Source organism: Cuculus canorus, chromosome 25 (genome assembly GCF_017976375.1).
Source record: "Cuculus canorus isolate bCucCan1 chromosome 25, bCucCan1.pri, whole genome shotgun sequence".
In the NCBI taxonomy this organism is placed as follows: Eukaryota; Metazoa; Chordata; class Aves; order Cuculiformes; family Cuculidae; genus Cuculus; species Cuculus canorus.
Genome location: NC_071425.1, coordinates 6,830,643 through 6,850,951, shown reverse-complemented (window position 1 = coordinate 6,850,951; position 20,309 = coordinate 6,830,643). Strand labels below are relative to the sequence as shown.

Here is a 20,309-nt window from a genome sequence, read left to right as displayed (position 1 = left end):
GGAGGCAGGGGGAGCAAAATGGGAAAGGAACGGCTGTATCTTAATTTTATGTTAACAGCTTGACTGTGAGAAGCATTTGGGAGACTTTGTGATGCACTCAAAATGCATCTTCAATGATATGTGTCCCCAAACAGCCACGCTCTAATGAACATACACAGGGAAGGTAGAAGGGGTGATCAAGTGTTGCAGCTAAAAAACATGTCCCAAAAACGCTCGGAAATAAACGTTGCTGTGGTATCCCATAACACAGTGAAGTTACACAGATCAAGCTCAAGGCCGGCACCATGACTCCAGGGGGAGCTTCTGATTCCGCACTTTTAGACTGAGCTCTCAACAAACTCCATCCCCAGCACTGACCTCTTGAAGTGACTTGCCAGGACTCCCACCAGCTCTCCGATCCTGCTGTCATTAGAGGGCTCTTTGCTGAAGAGACAGACAATGAGATCCTTGTTGTCTTTCGTGTGGAAGACCACGAGCTGGTCCTTTCCATTGGAGACGCTCAATCCTATCAACTGGGAAGAGAAAGCAAGAACGAAGTTATATTCATCAATAGATCTCTGCTACTCGCCAGGCTCGTTCTTTCCTCTCCAGGATGCCACACCTGCCCTCAACATCCTCCTCTACCGGACTGCTGAGGGCAGTGGCAGCGTGCAGGTCCTCACGCCTGTGGAAAGCATCAAGGCAAAATAATAGGGTTTTGTTTTTGGAAGTCAACGACCTCAAAGGTATGAGGAAATGTTGCCGTCTAGACTTCGCTCTGAACAACTCCTGCCAGGAGCAGCACTTTCCATGTTACCACCATGCCTACTCGGTGCCATGGGCTTCCCACCCAAGAGTGCACTGGGTGGAACTCTGACAGCCAACACTTGCTTTCCCAAAGTTTCACCCTGGATGACACCAGCGCCACCAGTCTGCTTTCTTTTCTTTTCAATGGAAACCAACAGCAATCACGAATCCGGCCAGTGACCGCCTCCACACGCACATCCGCAACACTGGGAGCACGAGGATACGCAGACAAGACAAGAATGAAGTTTGTTACTGAAAGCCTAAACATCTTGATGAATAATATAAGCTGTAAACCCGGCAGTGAGGGCAGGAAGGTTCTGCACCTGGACAGAGTGGATCCATGGATTCCTGGACAGGAAGAGGGACCTGGACAGGCTGGATCCATGAGCTGAGAGTCAACTGCATGAGGTTCAACCAGGCCGAGTGCCGAGGCTTGCACTTGGGACCCAACAACCTCACACAAAGCTCCACGCTTGGGGAAGAGTGGCTGGAAAGCTGCCTGGTGGAAAAGGACCTGGGGGTGCTGTGTGACAGTGGCTGAACGTGAGCCAGCAGTGGCCCAGGTGGCCAAGAAGGCCAATGGCATCTTGGGTTAGACCAGCCATGGGGTGGCAGCAGGAGCAGGGCAGGGATCACCCCCCTGTGCTCAGCACTGGGGAGGCTGCACCTTGAATCCTGGGTTCAGTTTTGGGGCTCTCAGCACGAGAAGGACAGTGAGGGGCTGGAGCGCATCCAGAGAAGGGAACGGAGGTGGGGAAAGGTCTGGAGAACAGGGATTATAGGGAGCGGCGGAGGGACCTGGGGCTGTTTGGTCTGGAGAAGAGGAGACTGAGGGGAGTCCTCATTGCTCTGTGCAGCTCCTGGAAAGGAGGTTGTGGGGAGGTGGGCGCTGGGCTCTGCTCCCAAGAGACAAGTGATGGGATGAGAGGAAATGGCCTCAAGCTGTACCAGAGGAGGTTCAGGTTGAATATTGGGGAAAATTCCTTTACTGAAAGAGTGATGTGAAAATAAAGAGAGAGAACTGCAAAGGATTGCTGAGAATAGAAAGGATCCAGCAGCCCTTCCCTGTCCACCAAAGGACTACACGACTCCTTGGAGGCATCCAGAGAATTGCAGAGAAGGCACAAAAAGCAACAGGCTCTGAGGTACCATTGTGTGGACATGGAAGTCATTATTTCCTTCTTAAAGAAAGAAGCCTTGTAGGTACCCAGTGCTGTGTTAGGGGATCTCAGCACAAATCGAGCCGGAGCCTGCTCACGGCTTTCAGGAGCGTGAATCGCACTCAGGAACAGTCTGGATGCGGGTGTTTGCTTTAGCAGACACAACGTGATGCCCAAGAGAGCCGCTCCAGCTCCGGGTGTCTGACACATCCCAGGGAGCACACGGCACAGCACGGCCGACAGACAGAGTGCGGTGGGGGCCCTGCTTTCTCAGTGAAACACTACACGCCGTTACCATCGCTCGTATTTTCTTGCCTTCTTATCACCACACAACGCTCGCTCGACCACTGCAACCTGATAGTTTAAACACTGAGCAGAGCCCTCCTGCCACCAGTTGCGTCCACCCAGCGCAGGTGGAGTTTATTCTCTGCTGTTCAGGCTATTTTGGGGGTATGAAATACTTTAAAAACCAGCTTAGCTTCATGCACAGGCACTAACAGCTGCCAGGGTTTATAGTGTCCCTTAAAATTAATTTGCATGCTTAAATCTCAGCCCGGGAGCACAATAGCACCACAGGGACTAGTGCCGTCGAGGTTTTACATGTGCACCAAGTGTGAAAGATGAGCCAGTTGAAATCTCTGGATTTGAAAAGCCTATTTAAATATTAATTATTCAACAAAACCACGTCAGAAGTCCAAGAGCCCTTTGAAATTTCCCTATTTCACCCCTCCCCAGCATCTGAAAGAATAAATACAACACAAGAAAAATGACTCTAAAGGAGGTGTTTATCTCAGTGGGTACAAACACTAATGCCAGCTCTGCTGTCCGGTCTGTTCCCCACTGGGAAAGGCGGTGGCAAGATCCCGTCTGCTGCGCAGCCGCCTTTTAATTCCTTTTTGCCATCACCTCTTTATTTTCCCTCCAGGTGAGAACAAAAAGGCAATCGGACATCAGCGCTTCCGAGGTACCTGCCATAACGCTGGCACACAGAAATTGCCTCGAGGTTTCACCTCGATCCAGCAAAACAGTCAGGGCTGAAACAAAAGTTATTGCTTTGTCACCACTTGCACAGCATTTCCAATTCCATACACCGGGCAGGACGGAGCAGGAGGCAGAGCCGGGGATGTGGTACTCGGAACCCTGGTTAGAGGAGACCAGGAACCGCAGTGAGATTTCTTTACCGACAACAAGTTCACAGTCGTAACAGACATCAGCTGACGGTCTCCAGTGAGATTTCCATGGCAACGCCATCCGTAAGGATGTTGCTGTGTTGACAGGGTGCTCAGAGCTGCTGACAGCCTGCAGCAGGCGCCTGTCGCTGGGTTTGCCTTTGCAGAGCAGCAGGACACCGTCCTCCCCAGTGAACTCCTCATCCCAGCAGGACACATCCCATACACTGACACACATCGACACCGCTGTAATTTGTAGGGCTGCAAAGATGATCCGAGGGCTGCAGCTCCTCCCGTACCAGGACAGGCTGAGAGAGCTGGGGTTGTTCAGCCTGGAGAAGGCTCCAGGGAGACCTCAGAGCAGTTTCCAGCACTGAAAGGGGCTCCAGGAAAGCTGGGGAAGGGCTTTTTCCAAGGACATGGAGTGATAGGACAAGGAGGAATGGCTTTAAATTGGAAGGGGGAAGATGTAGATTAGATCTTAGGAAGAAATTCTTCCCAATGAGGCTGGGGAGGCCCTGGCCCAGGTTGCCCAGAGCAGTGGTGGCTGCCCCATTCCTGGAGCAGTTCAAGGCCAGGTTGGATGGGGCTTGGAGCAACTGGATCCAGTGGGAGGTGTCCCTGTCCATGGCAGGGGTTGGAGTTAGATGTCCAAGCTCCTCTGATAAACCCACCAAGAACACAGGTAAAGCAGATTTTTTTTCTAGCACTGTGATAAATACAGATTTACCTGTGATTATTGATGTGGTGAGTGAATCGCAGTGACCTAATTATTTTGTATGAGGCAACAGCTCAGAAAACCAATATTGAGAAATTGTGATGAACAAAATTCATCATAGAATCATGGAACGGTTTCGGTCAGAAAGGACCACAAAACCCACCCAGTTCCACCCCTGCCATGGGCAGGGACACCTCCCACTGGATCGATCCGGTTGCTCCAAGCCCCAACCAACCTGGCCTGGAACCCCTCCAGAGATGGGGCAGCCACCACTGCTCTGGGCACCCTGGGCCAGGGCCTCCCCATCCGCACAGGAAAACATTTCTCTCTAAGATCACCTGGATCCTTCACAACCCCCACCCATGGAGGAAAACCACTCTGCCTGGAGGCTCCGGGTGCTTGAACAAGGTTTGCACAAGCAGGAGTCAGCATTCTTCAGCACAATCTGCTGACAGGTTCATTCTGCATAATTACAAGATAAAGTCAATCGAACAAAACATCAGTGGAGGAAAACAACCGTGGCAGTGGGGTCTTTCCAAAGCAAGAGACGCTGCCACGCAAACAGTGTCAATACGAGGGCAAACAAACAGGGCAGGCGAGGACAGTGCTGCGGTGTGTGGTTGGGGCACAGCTTTGGCGGACAACCGACAGGGAGCTTGGAAGAGGACCTACAGACCCAACCTTTCGGATGCCACTGGAGCTAATCATTCACTCCACATCTGCAGATTAGATTTTGCCGTTCCCCCAATCCCATCTCTGCTCTTCCAGCAACCCAGGGCTGCCAGATTTATTATTTCTTCACACACAAACCTCCCAACAAATTTGCGTAGGACATTTCCAAGCAACCCAGCCCAGTTCTGTGGGTTGAAGATAACCATAGCGTTACCTCAGGCTCAGGAAAACAAGCACGCGGTGATGCTGAAGGGCTAAGATGAGGTTGTTCCCCATCCTCCTTCCTACAGCGATAATCGTTTTCTTTGTCACTGGCAGCTCAACTCCACCACCCCGAAGGGCAGGCACCTCCCTATCATTCTGAATTTTGCTTTGATAAGATTTACATTAAACAGGAACAGATATAAAAAAAATTCAAACATGACACAAAGGATCAAACCAACCCCCAGAGAGCAGAAATTGTGCCAAGAGCTGCTGTGAAACACAAACCCCTTTACGGGGCTGAGATCTTCCAGTGCAATAAAAATCAAAATAGAAGAATGAACAGGAGAGGCAGCGATAAGCAGTTTGAGGTTTAGCTTTTATTTCATGCACTGAGAATAAGAGCTAAGAAGATGCACCAGTGTCGTAGATAATTACACTATCATGGAATCAGGGAATGGTTTGGGTTGGAAGGGACCTCAAAGGCCATCCAATTCCAATCCCCTGCCAGGGGACACCTCCCACGAGAACTGTCTTAAAGACATTAAATGTATTAAAAATTGTAAACTAAGATGTTTCTGACTTCATGGATATTGAAATGGAGCTAAACAGCAGATGTAGTGCTCATTAGCAAGAGAGCCCACGATGAGATTCCCCAGCGCTCGTACTTACATTATAGAGGGGGATCGTCTTCATCACTTTGTACTGCTTCATCGGGTCCATCTTGTAAAGGTGCCGGTCAGTAATGAAGATCGCTCTGTCCTCCACCTTGTTAAAGCGATTGACCTGTGGAGAAGCAAACTTTCAGTCCCACTTAATCGCTGCAAGAACACGCAGAATAAAACATTGTAGTAATAAATATACAAAACTGTCAGAGATCAAACAGGTTTCCCCCACAGATCTGGAGAGAGCGGAAAGGGAAGGTGGGTCTCAGAATGCTGTTCAACAGCAAGAGAAACGCAGAGCCTTGGAGAAGCAATGCCAAGCTTGGGCAGACGGTTGTTCTTCCTACTTTATAGAGCTGCCTTTGTCACCTCAAAAGCCTGATGTGGAATTCCTGCCCGCAGAGTGCCACCAGGATCTGCGACAGCCCTGACCCGAGGCACCTGAAAGCCAATGCTCATCTTATATATAAGCAGGTCCCACGTCCCTCTTTTAAAACATCTGTGCCTTGCCTAAGAAGTGCGAAACGTGGACAACATCTCTTCCACTGACCATTAGTGGATGTGTTAGCTGAGAGTGGGCACGTTCCACTGGTTCTGCTAAGGTTGTGCCTCTCTGCAGGAAGGAAGAAGAGAGTGAAGGGGCCGGACGGCACCTGGGAGAGCTGAGCCCATACACAGGGACCCAGGGAACCAGGCAGCAGAATGAGGGCACAGCTCTTAAGGACATGGATTTGAGAGCAAGTCCAGACAAGGCCACAAAGATGATCCGAGGGCCTGAGCCCATGGTCAACCGGAACATACTTCTAAGGAATCTATGGGTTTTGTGTGGATCAGCCCTGAGACATGGTGTTTCTTCCCAGCAAACACCAATTACACGTAAAAGATTTGATACGGTAAAAATTAACTGTGGGAAGACAGCAACACGTGAACCCCCTCAACAAGCACAGCTCCACGCACAGCCCCACCTTCCGTGTTCCGGTGCAGTTCACACATCCTGTTTCCATGCAGTAAGAGCAATGGAAGAACAGATGAGTCGGGGGCAGCTAAAGATGCAGAGTAACAGAGCCCAGCAGCAAGTCATACACAGGAGTCATACAATTCTAGAAGTTTCCTTCATTCTAGACATTCTGAAATCCTGAATTCGTCTTTATTTTTGGCCACCAACACTCCTCTCGCAGCAGCATCCTTCCAGTGCCTCATGAATCCAACCACTAACCCTACCAGCAAAGGCCATGCGAACACCTCTGGAAAATGACTGTAAAGATATGGAACTGTTTATTAACGTGTGTGCCTTCAAAGGGCACCAGACATGAAATGTTCTACCTCGACAGTAACATCTGATCTGGGGAAAATCCAAGAAGACTGACGATAATCAATCACCATTTCACATCTTATGGATTTGTGTGATCGGTTACAAAAACAGAAGCGGGAGGATCACATCATGGCAGGAAACAAAATTCTAATCCCCCCCGAGAAGTGTTTTATATCTGGGATCACACTTTTATTCCTCTCCTTTCAAAACATGGGTCATTTCCATTCCCTCATCCCACTACAACTCATCACAAATATTCTCTTAGGTTGTTGGTAACGTTGGGCTCGAGTGAGTGGGGATTTCACAGAGGAACCACGCATTCATCAACACTGCAGTTATTACAACTTGTCAAGGAATTGCTACCCCAAATTTGATGACACTCAGAGTTTCAGGTGCCCCAAGAGGGTACTGAAGAGGCACAAGATCATAGAATCATAGAATCACCAGGTTGGAAAAGACCTCTGAGAGCATCGAGTCCAACCATACCTATCTGCCACTAAAACATATCTGTAAATACCGCATCTTCTAAACACCTCCAGGGATGGTGACTCCATCACCTCCCTGCACAGCCTCTGCCAGTGCCTTATGAACCTGCTGGTGAAAAACTCTTTCCTAATGTCCAAGCTGACCCCCCCCCCCGGCGCAGGTTGAGGCCATTCCCCCTTGTCCTGTCATGAGTCACCTGGAGAAGAGGCCAACACCCACCTCTCAGCAACCTCCTTTCAGGTATTTGTAGAGAGAAATAAGGTCTCCCCTCAGCCTCCCCTTCTCCAGGCTAAAGACTCCCAGCTCTCCCAGCTGCTCCTTGTAAGACTTGTTCTCCAACCCCTTCACCAGCTCTATTGCTCTTCTCTGGACACACCAAGTTTTGTCAAAAGCAAATGAGAAGCAGGACAGAGGAGAAATTATTTCTCACTACGGCAAACCCGGAGTCACCGGTGTATCACAGTCACAGCGATTCATCAGTTGAGAAGGGCAGACAAGGGCGAGACATGACGAAGCAGATGAACACAAATAGGATTTTCCTAGGTGAAATCAGGAGAACTGAAATATTCCCAGTCAACAGGCAGAGAGCGGCACAGTTTAGAGCGGATAAAAGCAGAAAATGCAAATTGGAAAACTATATAACAGCTTTAAATGAAGAGCACCAACTCAGAACAAGTAACTGAAGATGATTTTTGACAGCTAGGGATTGATCTTGGCACAAACAGGCAAAGCAGCTGAAAACAGGCAGGGCGTTAGCAGGCGGTAAAGATGTGCGTGGGGAATGATGTCCTGGGGCTGCGGTCCCTCTTGGAATAGTGTGTGAGGCACCGGGATTGGGAACATGAAGGAGATTCTGCTGGTTCAGAGGAAGTAAAGGAGACTCTGCTGGTTCAGAGGAGGTAAAGGAAATGACTGAGGGCCTGGAAAATCTCATAGGAAGAGATGCTGAAGAACTGGGATTATTTTAGGAAGCAGCTGAATGAGAGAGGAAAAAAAATAAAGGCTATGAAACACCAAATAGCCCAGAGAAAGTAGTTAGGAGTGTGCTTGAGCAGAGTAGCACAGGCTCCTCAAACCGTCACCTGGCCGTGCAGCTCACAGCACACTCCACGGCTCGGGAGACTGAGCAAAGGCTTCTCCGGGCTGCAGCCTCAGCTCTGGTGCCATGCGGTCACAGCTCCAAAACCCCTCTTTTGAATTTAGGCTCTTTTAAAGGGTCTGACACCACCACCGGGGTCCCGCTTGTTGCTCCCATCATAGCATTGTCCGTGCCATCCTCCAGTCCAGAGCCCCCGGTGACAAACGGAACAGACCTCCCTGAGCTATGCAACCAGATCCATCCCACTGCAGAAGGTCCTGTGGCTGCTGACCAGAGCGTGGGGATGGCTTTTGCAAGACAATCCAATATTGCAGTAGTTCTACAAGTGTATTTTAAATTCATAGAACCATAAAATGGTTTGGGCTGGAACAAACCTCAAAGCCCATCCAGTCCCACCCCCTGCCATGGGCAGGGACACCTCCCACTGGACCCGGTTGCTTAAAGCCCCATCCAACCTGGCCTTGAACCCCTCCAGGGATGGGGCAGCCACCACTGCTCTGGGCAACCTGGGCCAGGGCCTCCCCACCCTCACAGGAAAACATTTCTCCCTACGATCTCATCTCAGTCTCCCCTCTTCCAGCTGAAAACTGTTCCACACATCCCACCCCTGCACTCCCTGATCAAGAGCCCCTCCCCAACTTTCCTTTAGTCTTTTCCAGTACTGGGAGGTTGCTATAATTCCACTTTTTTTTCTCATGGTTACCCACTGTTTTTAGTGCTCACATCGAACAACGAATGCAGCTGAAGAGCTAGAGATGCTCTGAAGGGGAAGTCCAGCAGCTCATTCTGCATCAGAAGCAAATTCTCACTGCCCTGGAGCTTGTCCTTTCCATCTCTTTCCAAGCAGTTGATGTGCTCCATGCACCTATGGACTATTTAAGTCAATAATACATGCCACGGATTTAGAAGTAAACTGTCACATTGGGAAGCACACACCAAAAAGATTCGGACTAACGCCAGCACCATTGCAAATGTCACCAGTCCTTTGGTTTTGTAGGAGGAGAGAGCCCTTCTGTTCTCAGCTACAGCTCATCCCCTCCGGAGAACAGCCCTGCCTCGCATTGTGTTCTCAGCACCTTCTGGGCATTTTGTATTTATATCTTTGTTGATCCAAACGTGAATCAGTCTCAATTTAGCTTCCTGACTGGTTGATGGGGAAAACGAAAGCCTAGTCCATAGCAGCAAAGCCTCTAAGCCAGGTTCCAGGAGCCTGTCGGCACCGCAGGCTCCGGACTTGGGAAGCGATGGGCCTCTCCAGGGACCTCAGTGCCACAAAAGACATGGGAGAAAGTGGGAAGAAAAGCCTTTTTCCAAAAAACAAAAATAAAGAGAACTGTTGTTTCCAAGGTGACACAACAAATCCTGGTGGTGTGCATGAAATATGCATTCAGCTTCCCGAGGCAAAAAACTTCCTTTGAAAAATGAAGAGCACCACGATGCTCAGAAATGATGGATTTTTCCACAGGCAGAAATGACCTGCTTCTACCTCTACCTACTGCGAGAAAGCGAGCGCACGCATCTCCCATCAGCGAGACTTCAGAGTCTTTTCACAAACCATCTATAAAAAGAGCTAGAACAGCTTTGGTCCAAACAGATTCACCCTTATTATTCATCCCAAGCTGTTGAAATGAAGACCCCACGCACTCAAGCTAAAGAAAACTTCCCCAGCAGTTATCGGCACTTGGAGAGCAGCTCCCCGGCTGGTGAGAACCGGTGTGGCTTCCTTGACTTCGCTAGAACAGTGTCAATCACCGGCTAAAATAATCCATCTCAAGGAATTTAATGGTTAGCAAATATCACACAGGCCATGAGGTGTGTTCTGTATATAAACATTTTTAAATACATCAAATCCAGGTTTACCTCGTGTCGGTTCTGGTTTTCCAGTATTTATGCTTTTAATTTCTCTCCTTTACAAGGAAAGAACTGTATTTGAAATAACCCAAACTAAAGAGCAGACAACTCATGTTGTGGCTGAAAGTCACAGAATCATAGAATTGTTTGGTTGGAAAAGACTTTTGAGATCATTGAATCCAATCATATCCGTCCACTACTGAACCATCCCTGAGCACCTGAGCATCTGCCTGGCTTTTAACCTCCAGGGATGGAGACTCCACCCCTGCCCCGGCAGCCTCTGCCAGGACTTCACCACTCCGTCAGTAAGAAATTTTTCCCAATATCCAATCTGAACCTGCCCTGGCGCAACTCAAGGCCATTTCCTCTCACCCTGTCTCTTGTCACTTGGGGGAAGAGCCCAGCGCCCACATGGCTCCAATCTCCTTTCTGGGACCTGCAGAGAGCAATGAGGTCTCCCCTCAGCCTCCTCTTCTCCAGACCAAACACCCCCAGGTCCCTCAGCTGCTCCCAGAACCGCTGTTCTCCAGCCCCTTCCCCACCTCCATTCCCTTCTCCGGACACGCTCCAGCCCCTCAATGTCCCTCATAGAGAGGAGCCCAAAACCGAACCCACAAATTGAGTATTTGAATGTCCTCACACACGTTGGGGTGATTTGTCACCTTACTGAAAGCTGCAAGAGCTCTGATGCCGCTCCAGAAACAAAACGTTCACCTCAACCCACCACGGCGCCCTCTCTTTCCCTGTGACACCTTCCTGACGGCCTAAGCGACCAGCTGCAACGGCACATCTTTTGCTCAAGAATCCTCAAATAAGCTGAGTCATGAAAATATACCACGAGTGAACTTGAGTGACCTCATTCTGTGGGCTGATGTGCCGTTCGAGAGTATTTCTCTAAGGGCAGCAATGAAATCAGCTGATAATTAATTGCATCTTCACTTCTGTAACTCTTCAGTCCCCTGCAAAAGCTTTGCGTGAGCCAGGTTTCAGCTCAGAAGCAAAGAGCCAGTTTGCAGAGCCACAAGTCCACAGGTTTAGTATAAGAACTCGGACAAACTTCCCTGTGGTGAAAGTCGCTCCCTGTCGAACATCCTGACCATCAAACAGCCCACATGGAAAACACCAAGTGCCACACAACATCTGGTGTGACGAGGGGAAGAGCAAGGCTGAAAGGAAGACGCTTTATGATTTTATTATGTATTTGTTAAAAAAGAAAGGGAAGATGGCAGCAATGGGGAGAAATTCCCCTCCTCCACAGCACTGACACTGGGCCTTGGGCTGTGTTTTCTGGGTAAGGGGTAGAATCATGGAATGGTTTGGTTGGAAGAGGTCTCAAAGCCCATCCAGTCCCACCTCCTGCCATGGGCAGGGACACCTCCCACTGGATCAGGGGCTCCATGTCCCATCCAACCTGGCCTGGAACCCCTCCAGGGATGGGGCGGCCACCACTGCTCTGGGCAACCACTCTCAGAGAACATTTCTCCCTAAGATCTCATCTCAATCTCCTCTTTCAGCTTAAGCTCAGATTTGCCCTTACTAAAACCTCATGGCAGGGTGTTCAGACCGGTATCGAGACGGCTGGGAATCATTCTGTACATACAGAGAGGCCTTAAGCCTCCAACCTGGCCTTGAACACCTCCAGGGAGGAAGAATGTTACAGCTCATATTTTTGACAAGAGGAACACCTTTGTTTGAAAAGACAGTGTAGGATATAAATTGTTTTATGTGAAGAGTAAAAGAAGGTTAATGCTGTTTTCAGGGTAAAAAACGTGCTCTTGTAGTCAAAGCACGGAGCTGCTTAACGGCTCCACAGCCCTTCGGTCTGCAAATCCGATGTCTGAATTCAAGGCATCGCAGATTACCTAAAGGAGTGCATTGGTTGTGAAGTGAAATGGTAAATCCTGAAATGTCAGATCTTTGCCTCATTAGCTTGCAAAGTTCAAGATTGCTTGTCTTCTTCGTTCACTTCAGGCTCGCCTGGACATTTCTTGTCTATATAAGTAGGAAGATAAATGGTTCCCTCAAACAGATATTACAGCCAAGCATGGGGTCGTTTGCTTTTGGGTTTAAGCAAGGAGACTAGTGAAATCACCAGGCTTACGCACGTCTTCAGAAATCCCGCAAAGCTGCTGTCTTGTCCTCAACAGCAATGCTGAAATGATTTTATCCTTTTGTTGGATAAAGGTGCTCTAATTTGCTTCTTTAAGACCATCATTTTCCTGAGGTAGATGTGTATGTTCACTGAATTCAGTTGTATTTGTTCTCTCTGACACATATCCTTAGAAATGAATACCGGAACGAGTATTAACGACATCAAAGACTCAGGGCACAGCCGGGCTGTGTACAAGCAGCAGTTTCCATGTGCCAGCTGACCACCACCCATGCTCGCTCTGCATGTCTGTGGGTGACCAACCATCACCTGGGGCTTGGTGTGCATGTCTGTGAGCAGCTGGACATCACCTGGGGCTTGGTGTGCATGTCTGTGGGCAGCTGGACATCACCCAGGGCTTGGTGTGCACGTCTGTGGGCAGCTAGACATCACCCAGGGCTTGGTGTGCATGTCTGTGGGCAGCTGGACATCACCCAGGCCTTGGTGTGCACGTCTGTGAGCAGCTGGACATCACCCAGGGCTTGGTGTGCACGTCTGTGGGCAGCTGGACATCACCCAGGGCTTGGTGTGCACATCTGTGAGCAGCTGGACATCACCCAGGGCTTGGTGTGCACGTCTGTGGGCAGCTGGACATCACCCAGGGATTGGTGTGCACGTCTGTGAGCAGCTGGACATCACCCAGGGCTCGGTGTGCACGTCTGTGAGCAGCTGGACATCACCCAGGGCTTGGTGTGCACGTCTGTGGGCAGCTGGACATCACCCAGGGCTTGGTGTGCACGTCTGTGAGCAGCTGGACATCACCCAGGGCTTGGTGTGCACGTCTGTGGGCAGCTGGACATCACCCAGGGCTTGGTGTGCACATCTGTGAGCAGCTGGACATCACCCAGGGCTTGGTGTGCACATCTGTGAGCAGCTGGACATCACCCAGGGCTTGGTGTGCACGTCTGTGGGCAGCTGGACATCACCCAGGGATTGGTGTGCACGTCTGTGAGCAGCTGGACATCACCCAGGGCTCGGTGTGCACGTCTGTGAGCAGCTGGACATCACCCAGGGCTTGGTGTGCACGTCTGTGGGCAGCTGGACATCACCCAGGGCTTGGTGTGCACGTCTGTGAGCAGCTGGACATCACCCAGGGCTTGGTGTGCACGTCTGTGGGCAGCTGGACATCACCCAGGGCTTGGTGTGCACATCTGTGAGCAGCTGGACATCACCCAGGGCTTGGTGTGCACGTCTGTGGGCAGCTGGACATCACCCAGGGCTTGGTGTGCACATCTGTGAGCAGCTGGACATCACCCAGGGCTTGGTGTGCATGTCTGTGAGCAGCTGGACATCACCCAGGGCTTGGTGTGCACATCTGTGAGCAGCTGGACATCACCCAGGGCTTGGTGTGCATGTCTGTGAGCAGCTGGACATCACTGACAATAGGTAACACCTATTCCACCTCCAGACTGCTCCTATTCTTGCAGTGCTGGGACACCAACACAACAAACCCCATCAGAAGAAGGGTTTTTGCAGGATATACAGGAGCCAGGCCTGCCCGTATGCTCAAGGGAGTCCTCACACAAGTCAAGATGTGTCCTCAGACACCATAACCAAGAACTACTCAGGGGTTTGCCTATAGGTAGGAGCTCTGTGCCTGTGATGGCTGACCAGGATATGGTGAGGATCTGCGCCTCCAAGATCTGCTTTCCCCTCCTCTTTACCCTTCGAAGCTGAACCAGGAAAGAGGGAAACAAGGCAACCTGTCCCAGTGCCTCACCGCTCTCATGGCAAAGAAATTCTTCCTAATGTCCAGTATTACTGCCCCTCTCCAGTTTATACTTATTTCCCTTCATCCTATCCCCACGAGTCTTTACGAACGGTCCTTCTCCAGCTTTCCTGGAGCCCCTTTCAGGTACTAGAAGGTCACTATGAGATCTCCTCGGAGCCTTCTCTTCTCCAGGCTAAACAACCCCAACTCTCTCAGCCTGTCCTTATAGGCAAGGTGCTCCAGCCCTCGGATCATCCTTGTAGCCTCCTTTGGACCCATTCCAACAGCTCCATCTCCTTCTTACATTGAGGATTCCAGAACTGGACACAATCCTCCAGATGAGGTCTCCCAAGAGAGGAGCAGAGGGGCAGAATCCCCTCCCTCGCCCTGCTGGCCACGCTGCTTTGGATGCAGCTCAGGACATGGTTGGCTTCTGGGCTGTGAGCGCACGTTGCGGCTCACGTTGAGCTTCTCATCAACCAGCACCTCAAGTCCTTCTCTGCTCTCAATCACATCATCCCCCATCGTCTACTGAAATCGGGGATTGCCCCGACCCAGGTGTAGGACCTTGCCCTTGGCCATGTTGAACCTCATGAGGTTCTCACAGACCTCACTGCTACCAGCAAAGACATTTGTTATAAAGTGAGATTCTGTGCTGCAAAATGATTTTTGTTGTTACTGTTGACTATAATATTTGTAGAATGATGAACACCAATCGTGCTCACGCTCCCCTCCTGGCAAGTGGGGACCAACCGCAAGAGCACAGGGTTAGAAATAAAATGAACACACAGCTTCTTAAAACCCCTCGAACATCATCAGCCGTGGCTGTCCTCTAGATTGGCTTTGTTTGTTGACTTTGTAAACTTTGAACATCCCCTCCTGACAGACACCTAAACAAGCGTCACTCAGATCATCAGGAACCACCCAGAAAAATCATGGATAGCACATTTTTGTAATTGTTTTTTTTTAAACCTTCCACCAACTTCACAAACCCCCATCCTGCCATGGAAAATGTCAGATCTGAACCAGTCACACAGAGAATTTATTCACACCCGCACCATGCAGAGGCCGCAGAAGCCCCTCGCACAGAGCACTCTTGGAGTTACGTGTCCATCAAAAACTCACTGATGGCCTTGCCTGAACCAGGACTGCTGAAACTGCTCCCTCTTACAGCATCTCCCCGTTGCCTCCTTGCCCTTGTCCTCCCAAGGTTTCACCTGGGCCACAAGAAGTTTCCACCCAGCCCACGTCTGCCGACCATACGGGTGCCGGTTACCTTGCGGACGTGACAGGAGAAGAGCACATTCATGTACTTGTCTTTCCGTTTCAGCTCGTTGGCCACAGGGATGAAGGAACCCATGGTCTGAGGGTTGTCTGGTTTCTAAAAGAGCAGAGACAGGCACGTAACTCTTTGTGCTAGAGAGTTTCTTTGTACCTTTCCATTTTATGCTACTTATTAACACTACGTACTAGCTAGAATTTTAGTTTCCTATTGATTTTTTTCCAGCTTTGGCCATTGGAAGAGCCAGCTGATGGCTCATTATCATTTCACGTGACCTGTGATGCTCAATATTCAGAGAAATCACCCTTAGTGCAGCAGAAGTCAAAGATTCTGAAATGACATAAACCAACTTGCAGAGGAAATTGCAAAGACCCTCCCCCTCCCAAGAAACCACAGAATCATAGAACAACTGGGGTTGGAAGGGGCCTCAAAGCCCATCCAGTCCCACCTCCTGCCATGAGCAGGGACACCTCCCACTGGATCCAGTTGCTCCAAGCCCCATCCAACCTGGCCTGGAACCCCTCCAGGGATGGGGCAGCCACCACTGCTCTGGGCAACCTGGGCCGGGAATCGCCCATCCTCACAGCAAAACATTTCTCCCTAAGATCTCATCTCAGTCTCCCCTCTTTCAGATTCAAACTATTCCTCCTCATTCTTTCCCTGCACTCCCTGATCCAGAGCCCCTCCCCAGCTTTCCTGGAGCCCACTTTCAGTAGTGGAAGCTGCTCTAAGGTCTCCCTGGAGCCTTCTCTTCTCCAGGCTGAACAACCCCAACTCTCTCAGCGTGCCAACCAACATTCACTTTTCCAGTTCCCACCCCTGCAGCCCCCTGAGCCCCAGAGATTGCACTGATTCCTTCGCTCGTACTCACCAGTGCGATGTAATTCCCCTCCCATGCTCTCTGTAGGCCAATATCAGCTCTGTGACCCTTCAGCACTTCCATGGCAGCAACCTTGGCCCTCAGTTGAGGTAGGACTTCTGGTGGGACGCTCCGGATGAGTTCCCCTGCCCTCCACCTGCCACAAAACACCTGAATCAGTACCACACACCATGAGGGCTCCGCTCCTTCTGCCAACAAGAACACCCCTGAACTACAAATGTCAGGGGAGAAAAAAGTCCTTTCCTGTGTTCATAGAGCTGACATGTCGGTTATCATTTAAACTGAAACATCACCCCTGACTCCTGACAAGTTTGGCCGGTATCTTCCCCGTCCAAAACCCAGAATCACAGAATCACAAGGTTGGAAAGGACCCATTGGATCATCGAGTCCAACCATTCCTAACACTCCCTAAACCATGTCCCTCAGCACTTCATCCACCCGTTCCTTAAACACCTCCAGGGAAGGCGACTCGACACCCTCCCTGGGCAGCTGTTCCAGTACCCAATGACTCTTACTGTGAAGAATTTTTTTCTGATATCCAACCTGAACCTCCCCTGAAGTCAACTGACTTCCCCAGAAGTCAACTACTGGCACATCTGTTTGCAATAAAGTTTATGGAATGCCATTTTTTGGCTCATTTACACCACTATTCTCCTTTCAGAGCTGAATTTGGCCCTGCAATCAGAATCTAACAGACTGTAACACATAACAGGGCAGGGGAGCCCATCCGTGACCCCACACCACCCTCAAGCCCTTGGCAGCAACACCAGCTCTGTGGGATTAATGCCATGAAAAGTGTTTGAGCAATTAAAATTTAGTAGTTATGATAACTGAGCTTATTGAGAAGGTGGAACTCTACCCAGAGAGGCTGTGGAAGGCTTTCACAAGACAGGTGGGGAGAAAAACAAATCTGTCTTGATCTAGTGCTGATGGTAACCCCCATTCCAGCAGATGGCCGGAGTGGAGATCTCCAGAGGCTTCATCCAGATAATATTTCTCTTGTTCAAAGACCTTCAGACGTCATCATTTTTCACACTGGAATTGTAACTACTTTATCTACGACTTACCAGAGAAAATGTCACCAGCATTTAGATACAAGCAGGTTGTAATAAAGGCATAAAATACCTCTTCCGCACCCGCGATATGGGTAGACAGCAGAACGGTGCTTGTTCTATTGCAGAAAACTTACTATACAAAGTCTTGGCGGAGTCAGAGAGATTCCTTTTCTCTCCCCCCATCTCACAGGAGCTCCTTTTTTGTTTCAGAATCAACCAGAAAAGGGCCAAGGAAGGAAACACAACATCTACCCTGAGTAAATCTTTGTGTTCTGATTAGAGCTAAAGTAGAATAAGTTTCTAACTTCAGCTCAGCCTCATCTAAGTAACGTCATTTTCTGAAGGTTAACCGCATGTGTTTCAGACAGGGTTTCTCTCTAAGCAGTGATCACTGGGAAGCACAAAGGCTGATACTTCTTCCTATAGACACCAAGACCAGTCCTGAACTGGTGAAGCCATAAGGGGTGAGAAAGGGTGGCACTTCCAAGGAGGGGCAGAGAGGAGAGGTGACCCCAAACTGACCAGCAGAGGATTCCATCCCATACACGTCACACTTGATGTAAAATTAAGGAATCACAAGATTCTCTTTTCTTCGACAGCCAATGTCCAGTGAGGACCTTGTCTGTCCTTGATCCTGGATCTGTGCATCTCTGACTCCAGTCCCTGAGCCCAGCTCCGTCCTAACCTCAGACCCTTTCCCTCGTGTCTGCTCTGCAGCATCTGTGGTGACACAGAGTCATCGAGGGACAGGGACAATTTCATATATTTGTATATATTTTAGGACGAGAGGGAATGGCCTGAAGCTGCCCCAGGGCAGGTTCACATTGGACATCAGGAAAAACTTCTTCACCAAAAGGGTCCTCAGCCCTGGCAGAGGCTGCCCAGGGAGGTGGTGGAGCCCCCATCCCTGGAAGGGTTTAAAAGCCCGGTAGATGAGGTGCTCAGGGATGGTTTAGTAGTGGACAGGTACGGTTGGACTCTATGGCCTCAAAGGTCTTTTTCAACGTAGGGATTCTATGATTCCATAAATTCTACAATTCTATAAATTCTACTATTTTTTTTATTAATAGTATTTTCTATTATTACCACTACTATTATTTTATTAAAGCTGTTTTAGTTTAGTTTCTAACCCGCAAGTCTTTTCCTCTGATTTCCCTTTCCCTGGGGGTGATGGGAAGGGAATCAGGAGCCCAACTGCTCAGTTTAAACTGACAAAATTAGCCAGGCCAGGGCTAAATGGTGACACTTGGAAACAGAATCGTTATTTGCCCAATCAAGGGCACCAAAAGCCACTGACATCCTGTTGATGTTCTCCAGTCATTACTCCAACTTTACAGAGCAAGCAGTAGCTCTAGGTTAGACCAAACAGACAAGCTCTTTCCTCTGTACCTATGGTAAATGCTCTGGAGAGCCTCTTCGAATCGGCGCAGCACTTTTGGGGGAGTGGGCCACTGCACGTGCTTCCCGTAATCCTTCATAAGCCTCACGTTGTGGAAACGTCGAGCAACCTCATGGATGTAGGCCTTCACCTTGTAGCGGCGGTAATACTTGAGGATCGCGAGGGCAGCCTTCGTCCTCTTGTAGCGCAGGCGAGCCAGCGTGCCCCTCCAGACCTAGGAGCAAGCGGAGAAGACAGCTTTAGCAATAAAAAGCAGCATAAAAGTAGGTGATTCTGCTCCTCTGCTCTGCTCTTGTGAGACAAACCTGGAGCCCTGTGTCCAGTTTTGGAATGCCGAACGTAAAAAAGATATAGAACTGTTGGAATGGGTCCAGAAGAGGCTATGGAGGTGATCCAAGGGCTGGAGCATCTCTGCTATGAGGACAGGCTGAGAAAGTCGGGGTTGTTCAGCCTGGAGAAGAGAAGGGTCCAAGGAGACCTTAGAGCAGCTTCCAGTACTGAAAGGAAAGCTGGGGAGGGGCTTTTTACAAGGGCCTGGGGTGATACGATGGGGAGGAATGGCTTTGAATTGGAAGGTGGAAATTTAGATTAGACAATAGGATGAAATTCTTCACGATGAGGGTGGGGAGGCCCTGGCCCAGGACCTCAAAGCCCACCCAGTTCCACCCATGTTATGGGCACGGACACCTCCCACTGGATGCCTTTGCTCCAAACCCCATCCAACCTGAACCCCCCCAGGGATGGGGCAGCCACAACTTCCCTGGGCAACCTGGGCCAGGGCCCCCCCACCCTCATCATGAAGAAATTCCTCCTTATGTCCAGTCTAAATCTGTCCCTCTCCAGTTTATACCCCTTCCCCCTCGTCCTATCACCACAAGCCTTTGTAAAAAGTCCCTTCCCAGCTTTCTTGTAGCCCCTCCAGGTACTGGAAGGGAGGCCAGTATTCACTGGAGTGCTCGTGAGCCGACAGGCACGTCCCCAAGGGATCCGTCATCAGCTGTACTTTCCCTCTAATTGAATCCGCCAAGACGAAGATTGTATTTTTGTTTCCTTGTAGAATTAAACTGGAAAGATAATGAGTCTCCAGCACACGAAGAGTGCTTCACTGCTCGCTGTGGGCCCCGCTGGAGACTTTATTTCCCTCTTGAGAAACATCCCACAGCACCATTGATGCATATCAAGCTTTCTATTTACAGAAGAATTAATTAATTACCTGAGGCAATTTTCAACATGATATGCGCTTTATGAAGCTGATGTCAAAGGTTCTCTTGACAGCTTTACTAATAATCCTGATACGTGGCTTAAAAAACCCTACGTTGGCAGCAGAACAGCAAATGTGAGGGGCTGCTCCTCTCTATACACTCTAAATTCAACCAGCAATAGAGATTTGGGGTTCCAAATCCCTCAGAAGCAAAGGACTCACTTCTTCTAATCCCTGCACAGTAAGCCCTCCTTCTTCTCCTTTGGCCTCCCTGTCCTTGCACGGGGAGGGTTAGGTTGGACTTTAGGACAAGATTCTTCCCCCAGAGGGTGGTGGAACACTGGAACAGCTCCCAGGGAAGCAGTCAAGATCCCAAGTCTGACCCTATTCCAGAAGACTCTGGCCAACACCCTCATAGTGTGAACGCTGGGGTTGTCCATCTCCAGGGACAGGAGATGATCCTCGTGGGTCCCTTCCCACTGAGGACATTCCATGATATCTCCTGTTCATGAC

The 20,309-nt window shown here is 49.8% G+C and overlaps 1 protein-coding gene across 1 annotated transcript in view; it reads right to left on the bottom strand.

Moving 5' to 3' along the window:
* MYO1D (myosin ID) overlaps positions 1-20,309 on the bottom strand; it is a 173,440-nt gene that overhangs the window by 65,929 nt on the left and 87,202 nt on the right. Inside the window, exons 17-21 of the mRNA XM_009567284.2 lie at positions 18,586-18,809; positions 16,133-16,277; positions 15,256-15,360; positions 5,379-5,492; positions 358-512 (exon numbers count right to left, since the gene is read on the bottom strand). Coding sequence (XP_009565579.1) covers positions 358-512; positions 5,379-5,492; positions 15,256-15,360; positions 16,133-16,277; positions 18,586-18,809 — 743 coding nt within the window. The remainder of the gene's footprint in view (positions 1-357; positions 513-5,378; positions 5,493-15,255; positions 15,361-16,132; positions 16,278-18,585; positions 18,810-20,309) is intronic.